The 10990-nt window shown below is 46.8% G+C and overlaps 1 protein-coding gene across 1 annotated transcript in view; it reads left to right on the plus strand.

Annotated features, from left to right (window-relative positions):
* Window positions 1-10722, plus strand: part of LOC115476221 (probable cytosolic oligopeptidase A) — a 55516-nt gene extending 44794 nt beyond the window's left edge. The window contains exons 12-16 of the mRNA XM_030212473.1: window positions 856-1060; window positions 3534-3609; window positions 3800-3866; window positions 5307-5470; window positions 9962-10722. Of these exons, the coding sequence (XP_030068333.1) occupies window positions 856-1060; window positions 3534-3609; window positions 3800-3866; window positions 5307-5470; window positions 9962-10079 (630 nt within the window). The 3' untranslated portion in view covers window positions 10080-10722. The remainder of the gene's footprint in view (window positions 1-855; window positions 1061-3533; window positions 3610-3799; window positions 3867-5306; window positions 5471-9961) is intronic.
* The last annotated feature ends 268 nt before the right edge of the window (window positions 10723-10990 follow it).

Raw genomic sequence — 10990 nt, forward strand, 5'->3', positions numbered from 1 at the left:
ACATATACATAGTCGATGCTCATGCGTCAGTCTGTACATATTTGGTCTATGACTGGGGAAGTAATTAAGAGATATATTTTATGACTTGGAGGTCTAGATTTATTGCTTGATTTCGACGGGGTAATATTCAGCCCATGACATTAAGTGGATTGTAAGCCGCTTCTTGCCGTGGACTGACCTAACCCTCGATATTCAATGCCAGGGAATTGCACGGCTTCCGGTATTAGATATTTGTGTTTGTGAGAGACCCGGAAGATAGCCGGGTATTGGCTGATATTCTGACCAGTGCCCAGTTATCTCGGCACTGCTGTTTTTCTGTCCTAACTTTAGGGTCCTTTTACAGAGCAGTGTTAATCCCAACGCGGGCTTACTACTCACTCCTTCGGGACTACTGCTGGCCCAATGTGGTCGCTGGCGAATGTCCCGCCCCGAGTGCGTGCCATTTCCGGGGGAAAAAGAAATGGCTGGTGTGACAATAACGCAGCAGTAATTGAATATTGCTGCCGGGTTAGCTCGGGAGCCTTTATCACCACCTCAGTGGGGTGGTAAGGGCTCCCTGCCACATGGCCATGCGGTAAGAGTTATCTCACCGAGTGGCCATTTTTTTTGTCACTCCGCCCCCAGCCCGCCCCGCCTCTTAGGGGATGGCTGGTTAACAGTGATATTCAGTGGCAGTATTTAGTTAAGTGCCACTGAACTTTGACAGCCGATTAGCTCAGCGAGGTTTAACTGAGCAAGAGACGCTTATGCCCAGTTAAATCCTTTTGAATTTCAACCCCTATATCATTGAATTACTTGTTAAGATGTAAAGATGGAAGATGTATTACAGTTCTTGATCTTTCTTTCCCTCCTCAGTTTGGCCATGCGTTGCAGCATATGCTGACCACTGTTCCCTACGCAGGTGCGTCAGGCATCAACAACATTGAGTGGGATGCCATAGAGATGGCTTCTCAGTTCATGGAAAATTGGTTGTTTGACTGGGACACAATCACCGCTATAAGTGGCCACTATAAGACCAAACAGACTCTTCCCCGCCACATGTTCCAGGAACTCCTTGAAGGTATATGCACAGGAACACTGGGGAAGCAGTTGTACAACTGGGCAACTCCATCTAGGCTCCCCAAGGGTGGGTGGTAGAAGCTTGTTCTACAATGTAGTGGTGGGTAACCATGGTCCTCGAGGGTCACAACCAGAGGCGTAGCCAGACTTCGGTGGGAGGGGGGTCCAGAATCCGAGGTGAGGGGGCAAATTTTAGCCACCCCAGCGCCACTGACACCCCCCTGCCATTGCCAACCCCCCCGCCGCCGCCACCACCAACTTTGACCCCCCCACCACTGATGACCCTCTCGACCCCCCCTCCCACCGCCAACCCTCCCCTGCCATCACTGTCGCCTACCTTTGCTGGCAGGGGACCCCAACCCCCACCAGCCGAAGTCCTCTTCTTCCTTCGTTCTGTTTCTGAGTCTGACATCTTGCACATTATACTTGCAGGACGTCAGACTCAGAAACAGAACGAAGGAAGAAGAGGACCTCAGCTGGTGGGGGTTGGGGTCTCCCACCAGCAAAGGTAGGCAACGGCGATGGCGGGTTGGCGGCGGGAGGGGGGGATGAGAGGGTTGTCAGCAGGAGGGTCCATAGCCAAATCTATGGGGGCCCAGGCCCCCGTGGCCCCACGTAGCTACGCCCCTGGTCACAACCCGGTTAGGTTTTCAAGATTTCCTCAATGACTATGCATGAGATCTATTTGTATACAATGGAAGCAGTATATGCAAATCAATCTCATGCATATTTATTGTGGAAATCTTGAAAACCTGACTGGGTTGTGGCTCTCGAGAACTGTGGTGGCCCACCGCTGCTATAACAGAACCTAGTTATAGAACGACACTGTAACCCGGTAATGGCGGGCCTAACATTTAAGTGTTCTCAATTACACCAGCCATAGAGCTTGCAGGCCTGCCCCTGCGGCTGCTTTTTCTCTTACATCGCGCATGCTCAGTTTGAAAACCGAGCATGCGCGGCCTGAGGGGAAAAGCTGCCATTTGCCAGGCAAGGTGACAGAGTGAAGAATACTAGCGTTGGAGGAATACCACTTCTGCTGGTGGGGCCTGGTGGAGGGGGGGGGACTCCCGCCAGCCAAACCAGAGGCCCTGGCCTGAAGTCCTGCCTCCAAGGGGGGGCCTGGCGCCAGAGTTTTCTCTCTCCTGCTCTTGTCGGGACGCGATCACCCAGGTCCCGTCGGGAGCAGGTAAGAGACCCTGGCGCCGGGTCCCCCTTGGAGGCCCGGGTCTGGGGAATTTCCTTCCCCCTGCCCCCCCCCCCTCGGTGGCCCTCAAGCGTGGAACAAACTCCCTGAGCCCATACGCCAAGCCCCCTCCCTGCCCATCTTCAAATCACTGCTCAAAGCCCACCTCTTCAATGTCACCTTCGGCACCTAACCACCACACCTCTACTCAAGAAATCTAGACTGCACCAACTTGACATTTTGTCCTTTAGATTGTAAGCTCATCTGAGCAGGGACCGTCCTTTGTTAAATTGTACAGCGCTGCGTAACCCTAATAGCGCTCTAGAAATGTTAAGTAGTAGTAGTAGTTGGATATGGTTTATTAAGATTTGCTATACTGCCAAACTAATAGTTTGAAAAGTAGTGACTTTCTTGCTGTTCTAACTTAAACCTAAGGTTACCATACGTCCGGATTTACCCGGACATGTCCTCTTTTTGAGGACATGTCCGGGCGTCCGGACGGGTTTTGGCCAGCCTGCCCATTTGTCCGGATTTCTGGACAAATGGGCGGGCTGACGCTGACATGGGTGCGGGCGGCGGACCTCCCCTCCCCTTACTCATGATCTTCCCTGATGGTCTAGTGACTTTGGGGCAGGAAAGAGCCCCCTCTTTCCTGCCCGGCGCGCTGCTCTGCATCCTGTATGCTGCCTGTGACGGTCTCGGCGAGATTCAAAATGGCCGCCGAGAATTGAAGTCTTGCGAGGCCGCTTCAATGCTCGGCGGCCATTTTGAATCTCGCCGAGACCGTCACAGGCAGCATACAGGATGCAGAGCAGAGCAGCACTCCGGGCAGGAAAGAGGGGGCTCTTTCCTGCCCCGAAGAAGTCACTAGCCCACCAGGGAAGATAGTGAGTAAGGGGAGAGGTGGTGACGGGGCCGTGGGAGGGGAGGTGAGGTGAGGGGGTGACCAGGGGGAGGGGAAAATGCGACAGGGGGGCAGGGCGAGGTGCCACAAGGGGCGTGGCGAGGTGCGACAAGGGGGCGAGGAGATGGTTGAAAGGGGCGGGGCAAGGGCATGGAATGGGGTGGGGCATGGGCGGGGCAAGTGTCCTCTTTTTTTTTAAGGACGAGAAATGGTAACCCTAAACCACTATTGGAATAGCTGGGAGTATTTTGAGAATTTTGAGTAGCAGTATCCATATATTGCTATTGAAAATTCAAGGATGAGGATTTGTATGTTTAGAAACTCCTTAGAATATTCAGCCCTTGGCTTTTTGTAATATTGTATGTGTGTGTGTGCTCTTCTTTGCAGCTCAGTATTACTTTAGAGCCTCTTCGATGCTTTACCAGCTGTATCTAGCTGCTTTAGACATGGAACTGCACACCAGGTAGGTATGGCCTGAGAAAGGAAATTTAGTATTAGATAGAAGAAGGAGGTGTGCATATAAACTCCCTTCCCTCACAAAAGTAGTGGAGAAACACGCTAGGCTCATCCCACTTCCATTACCGAAAAATTGCACCGCTCCAGGCCAGAGTTCTCACCTCTCACTCATTGCATTCTCTTCACCTCTTTTACAGTTCGGATCCATGGATTGAGGTGAAGAAAAGAGTGGCAGACAGATTTACTGTCCTGAAACCTTTGGTGGTACGTTGTGGTATACGTCTCCGCACTCGGCTATTCGAGAGATGTTTCTTGATATACCGCCCTTCATACAAAACGAAAGAGGGGTTTGCAAAATTGAAGCATAAAAATCTATGAGGTATATGTTCAGCCAACTGCAGTCGGCACTTATTTTGGCTGCTATCAACTTTATACCAAGATGTTCGATGGTGGGCAGTGTGGCATTGAATATCTGGGCATATGCGTCCGGATAAAACTGAACCAGTTAAGTGGGATATTCAGCACTTCGCCAGCTAAGGTGTGACCTCAGAGGCGTAGCCAGAGTTGCTATTTTGGATGGGCCTTTCCACGCGCCCAACCCCTTCCCCCCACCCACACACACCACAAATATCTTCCCAGAGATATTTTTTAGGAACATAAGAGATTTTTTTTTTCACCTACCCCACATCTTCTCCCTCTCCTCTGTGGCATCCCGGCATCTGCATTCCTGTCTCTGAACTCCGTCCCTGCCCAATGTCGGTACAGGCATCCTCGGCGCCTGCAGCAATGCATTCTCGCTGCTTGCACTGGCCCCTCAGGTTTCTATCTGCTATGTCCCACCCTCGCTGATGTCATTGCCTGTTTCCTGTCTGGCAGAACGTGGCAGATGGAAGCCTATGGGGCCGGCGCAAGCAGCGAGAATGTATTGCTGCAGGCACCGAGGACACCTGTACCGACACCAGGGAGGAAAAGGGATCAGAGACTGGAGTGCAGATGCTGGGACGCTGCGGAGGAGAGGGGGAAAAAGAGCACTGTGGCATTGCAGCTGGGTGGGCCTGAGCCAAGAGCTCCCCAAAGATTGCGGTCAGCAGCACTTTCCATGGGTCATTGCTGACCCTCTCCCCACATGGTTCTTTAAGGCTTTAATGGCGCTTATCAGTTTTTCTGTGACCATGACTCCAGTCGCATGGTCACAGTAAGCATGTCACACCCTCCCTTCCCCAAGGAATGGGACAATGATGTGTTTATGGAGGCCTCACTCAAGCCACAACCCCAAATGTGGTTAGGGTGGTGGGCTTTGGTCCTGGAGAACTGGAGAACTGAGTTCGATTCCCACTTCAGGCACAGGCAGCTCCTTGTGACTCTGGGCAAGTCACTTAACCCTCCATTGCCCCATGTAAGCCGCATTGAGCCTGCCATGAGTGGGAAAGCGCGGGGTACAAATGTAACAAAAAAAAAAATGCAGTTCTTGCGATCCTATCTGGGGTCGCAATCCACAGTTTGTTTGGACAGGCCTGCTCTACAGGAGAGTTATCAGATGCCATTGAAAGCTCACTCATTTCTACATTCACTTGCTTATGTTCCGCTCGTCTTTCATTCTGAGTGGATAATAACCAACATAAGAAACACGTCATTAAGACAGTATAAACACACAACTAAACCATCATTTCACTTCATTTATTTTCTCATTTTCTTCCACACCAGGAAGACTGCGTTCCTTGTACCTTCAACCATATATTTGGTGAAAATGCTTATGCTGCTGGATATTACTCATATAAGTGGGCAGAAATGATGGCTCAAGATGCATTTGAAGCCTTCACTGAAGTGGGACTGCAAAATCGAAGGAAGGTCTTTAAGATTGGACGCAGGTAAGAACTATGGAAGACACATATTTACCCTACTACAGAATCATAGACACCGACAACAATGCACTAATCAAAGAAGCACCGAGCTTCTAAACACTGAAAGAATATTAAGGTGCACAAAGAAGGGTATAACTGGTAGACAGAAAGAGGTGACCAGGGCCGCTGAGAAGGCGGGGGAGGGCAAGATTCCCCCGGGCCCTGCCGGCAGTTCAGGTTAGATCTAGTGTCTTTCTCTCCCTTCCCACCCCCCCCCCCCCCCCCCGGCCCTCTATCTGTCTGGAGTTATTGAATGGCAGGCAGCAGTGATCGAGAGACTGCCAGTCACTGCCGTGTCCCGCCTCCTGTGAAGTAACTTCCTGTTTTCACATAGGTGGGACACAGCAGGAAGAAGGACCCATGGCTGGCAGAACAGTGTCTCTCACTCACTAATGCCTGCCATTCAATGATTCCAGGCAAGTAGAGGAAGGGCAGTGGCAGGGAATGACGGCAGCTGCAGGGCAGAGGCAGGGGGGCAGTGCCAAAAGGCCCCTTAACATTATTTACCCTGGACTCTGCTTTGTCTGTCGGTGGCTCTGGAGGTGACCTCTCCCAGAACAGTGTGTCCAGCTCTGGAATCCTCCTTACCTCCAGTAGATAAAGGTAAGACATTCTAGAAAAGATGCAAGGCCTACATCAGAAGCCCTATCATATGAGATCTAAAAATCTAAACAAGACTATTCGCAGGGACATGCATGACCGTAAAGAGGTAACTATTTAGTTAAATCATATTTTCAAAGCACTTAGCCTTTCAAAGTTCCATAGAAACCTATGGAACTTTGGAAGGCTAAGTGCTTTGAAAATATGCTATCACGTGACAATTATTAACAATGCAAAAAAGAGCAAACTTGGTTTATGAGAAAGGAAGCTCTAATAAGGAGGTATGATTTGGGTTCTGAATAGGAAATAGTTTATTACTGAAAGGGTGGTGGAAAAACTCCTTCCAGGGTTTATAGCATGTCTGTAACAGAGTAAGAGGGACTCAGGTTAATCACAGAGGATTCTCAGTTGCTGAAAGCGTAGATGGCAGAAAAAACAACCTTGGGATATGGTTTTGGTTTATTGAACTTGATATATTGCCTTTTCTTGTCACACGCAGCAAACAGTTTATTTATTTGGATGTGGCTCACACCTTATACCTATGGGCCACATTGCACTTAGCGAAATATTAATGTCCGTTAACGTGTGGTGAGCTGTAATAAAAGGGCACCTACGTTTGTACCTGAGGCAATGGAGGGTTAAGGTAAAATATATGTCAGTAGAACAATGTAGACTTGCAGAACAGTCTTTGATTCTCAGCGTCTTAGATTACTGCAACATCGTTTACCTGGGGTTACCGAAGTATCCGCCCATTCTGCCTCGCCTCACCCTATGCTTGGAACAACCTTCCTGAGCCCATACGCCAAGCCCCCTCCCTGCCCATCTTCAAGTCTTTGCTTAAAGCCCACCTCTTCAATGCTGCGTTTGGCACCTAACTCTTACCGTTCAGTAAATCCAGACTGCCCCAATTTGACTGCCCCTTTCGGACTGACTGTTCACTTGTCTTTTAGATTGTAAGCTCTTTGAGCAGGGACTGTCCCTCTATGTTAAATTGTACAGCGCTGCGTAACCCTAGTAGCGCTTTAGAAATGTTAAGTAGTAGTAGTATCTGTTGAAAAAGGTCCAGAGTATTCAGAATGTTGCCGTTTCTCTGATTTTTTTTCACTTAAGAAATCAGACAAAATTAAGGATTATTTTGTCAAGCTTCAGTGGCTTAGTGTTGAGGCCAGGATTACTTTTAAACTAGGATGTCTTTTGTGGAAGATAATACATATATATTTCCAAATATTTAGATTTTGCTCACACCTTTTTCAGTAGTAGGTTAAGGTGAGTTACATTCAGGTACTCTGGATATTTCTCTGTCCCAGGAGGGCTCACAATCTAAGTTTGGACCTGAGGCAATGGAGGGTTAAGTGACTTGCCCAAGATCACAAGGAACAGCAGTGGGATTTGAACCGGCCACCTCTGGATTGCAAGACTGGTGCTCTAACCACTAGGCCACTCCATATGATTTCCCTTGTGCATTATTCATTAATGGGACGATTTTATAATACTTGTAATCTGTTTTTATTTGATTACCCAAGCCCCTGGGGTATTACCTCCAAGAAACTTTTCTCAGGTCTATTTGCATATCAGGCTCCTAAACTTTGGGAATTTTTACCTCCTAATTTAAGATTTTTACCTAGTTATGGCTTGTTTAAAAAGATTATACTATACCCTAGGAGACCACTCCTCTTTTAGGGGAGGTGAATATAATCACCTAAATTGATCCAAATAAATGCACCTCACCACCTTCTAATTAATTCCAAAATATACAAATCAAATTTAATAAGGCACTATATAACCCATTATTCGTGCGTGCTACTTCACATACTAAACCGCCTTGTTCCTTGCGGTACAGTGACAGCATCTATCTTAATCATAATACATTTGTGCACAAAAGTCAGGCAAACAAAATAAGTCCACTACTTAAACCATATGTCCATGAATTGATGTAGTGAACTTGTAATTGTTTGCCTGTTTTGTGCACAAATGTATACGGAGCCAGTGAAAACATATCCATGTTCTTGAGCAAGTTATCTCAGGCATAAACAAAGGGATAAATCAGTTGGCAGCGATGTTTCTTTTAGTCCTGATACACGTATTCAATAATATCTGGGTTTGTGTGGCCAGCTAGCTCCAATTTTATTTCCCAGTATTCATTGCTGGACCATGTCTGGACACTGGAATTGAATATCTGGATTTATGCAGCTAGCTATCTGTTATGCAGTTAAGTGCCATATTCAGTACTTAACCTCTTGAGCAACACGCATAAAGGTAAGACTGTGTTTTAAGCAGTCCGAGTTGGCTGCTTAATTTAAGTGGTTAAGTGCTGAATATCTGGACTTAACTGCATAAGTACCAACTCCGCCTCCAGACCGCCCACAAAATAGCCAGCTTTCAGTTTAGTATTCAGTGGCAGTAATCAGCACTAAGGGCCCCTTTTACCAAGCTGTGGCAAAAGGGGGCCGGCGCTGGCAGCACACGTTTTACACGCGCGCCAAGGCTCCCCTTTTACCGCAGCTGGTAAAAGGGAAGTCTCGCTTTCCTATAGGAAACGGCCAGTTAAATCGCTTTGCGTATCGACACCCGGAATGTTCACATTTTCCAACTTTTCTAACCGTCTTTTCCATCAAGTGCAGTGATAGCACTACCATACCATGTGAAATCTCGTTATTTTATGTTTCAACAATTTTTATTGATGACAAAGCAAGATAAACATAAACTCGGATATGAAAACATATTCTACAAATTCAGGCTGTTATAGTCCGTCGTCAACGTTTTAACCTTTTAAACCCCCCCCCCCCCTCACCCCTCTTTGGTGTTTTATGGACTTTCACTGGTTCAAACACATTTAGTATCCAATATTACCGATATTCTAGCCATTAGCCTCACTACGTGGTTTTGCTCCAACAAACCCACCCCACGAAATCTCATTATTTTATGAGGAAAGATTTTTGAGTGCTTCCAAAGATCTACTTCATGGGCAGCGGAGCAAGACTACAAGCAGGTATCTAACCGTTGATGTGCTTGGTGGAGCATCCTTTTCCTTTCTTGAAACGAACACGGTCTTTGCTCTCAAAGGCAAGTCTTTCTTTTTAAGCATCTTGGATGGGAAATCAGGAGAGCTGATCTTCAAAGCCTGCGCCTGCTGCAGCCGTTCTCGGTCACTGGGAACATCAAGCAGAGCGGGGCACCTCGCCTTATCCAAAACTGATCCTCCTCAGCCTAGCTAAAAGTATTTTTTTATACTGCTACTAGACATATGCAGCACTGTACACTGAATATGTAAGAGAGTCCCTGCTTGACAGAGCTTACAATCTAATCGACAGACAAACAGGACAAGTAAAGGATAAGGGTGGGAATTATAAAACAGAGATGGGTACTGAACAAGTGAATAGGAGTTAGAAGTTAAAAGCAGCCTCAAAAAGGTAGGCTCTTAGCCTAGATTTGAAGACAGCCAGAGCTGGAGCTTGATGTACAGATTCAGGGAGTCTATTCCTGGCGTATGGTGCAGCAAGAAAAAAAAAAAAGAAATGGAGTCTGGAGTTCAAAGTGGATGAGAAAGGTACAGAAAAGAGAGTAGTTTGGGCATATACCTCTTCACAGCCTGTGTTCAGGTTGGGAAGGAACATGATCTTTTCCCCCCGAGTACACATACTATTTTGCCCCCCTCTTGGTTGTTTCAAGAAAGGAGCAGATGTAAAAGCATACAGTCACGAATCTGAAAGAACTATTGCTTGCATTATTTTCCTTTGAACATTAGCATAAAGTATGGAGCTATTTAGAAATCTTCGATTGTAAGGTCATTGGGATTTGTGGAAAAAAGGTGTTCTTTGATCTGCTCTTTTGTTTACATTATATGGTGTTTTGCTTTAGGTATCGAAACACAGTACTGAGTTTGGGTGGGGGAACTTCTCCACAAGAAGTATTCAGGTTGTTCCGAGGTCGCAATCCTTCTCCAGATGCACTCCTCCGAAGCTATGGCCTGGAGTGAAGCTCAATCAAACGTGGACAGTCTCATTCCCTTTGACAACATTTATGTTATCATCCACTCAAGAACTCCCTTCAGGTTCGATTAGACTGCTTTAGTTTAATGAGCAAAGTATCATGTCTTTATACTCATTGACGGGAAACAGAGTGATCTCGCATGATGATTTGACAATCCACTTTGAGAAGTAGAGGGGGAGACTTCCCTAGCAGGTGGAGAACTTATAGAAAACCAAGGCTTCAAAGTCTGATCTCAGGCACAACCCTAATACTCACAGCATGGAAATAAATACAATGAGTATCTATATATTAAATTGCTTCATATATCATTACACGTATAAATGCAGCTCAGTAGTTGCCTGACTGAAACATCTTTTCCTGTATGGGTGGGAAGGGGATAGGGTTGTGAAGAGTTAAGTCTGTTATCTAGGTTACCACATTTACTCGCCCCTTGTGCACTAAGGACTATGTTCGGTCAAAATGAGTGCTATTCTATAAACAGCCGAGATCCCCACCCAAAGGATTTACACCAACTGAAACCTGGTGTAAATCCTCACTCCTACATTAGGTGCGGATCTCCTGTATTCTATAAAACTACGCACATCTGAAGTGAGCACCCCTGACCTGCCCATGCCATTCCCATGGTTACGTCCCCTTTTCAGATGCACACAAAAATTTACACACGCATCTTTATAAAATTCCAACTAGGAAGGTCCTCGTTATTCAGTTACATTGTAGGTGCAACTTGGGTATGTGCTCAAATTTGTGCACGCAATTTTGAGCACCATTTTTAGAATTTGGGGGTAAATGTTTAAAATGAGCTCTTATGTGTAAGTGTGCTCAAGAATGACAGCAGGTTGCACAAGGACTATTCTGCAACATTGAGCCTAACTTACATAGAGGTGTATTTTCAAAGCA

This window comes from Microcaecilia unicolor, chromosome 8 (genome assembly GCF_901765095.1).
Source record: "Microcaecilia unicolor chromosome 8, aMicUni1.1, whole genome shotgun sequence".
Taxonomy (NCBI): Eukaryota; Metazoa; Chordata; class Amphibia; order Gymnophiona; family Siphonopidae; genus Microcaecilia; species Microcaecilia unicolor.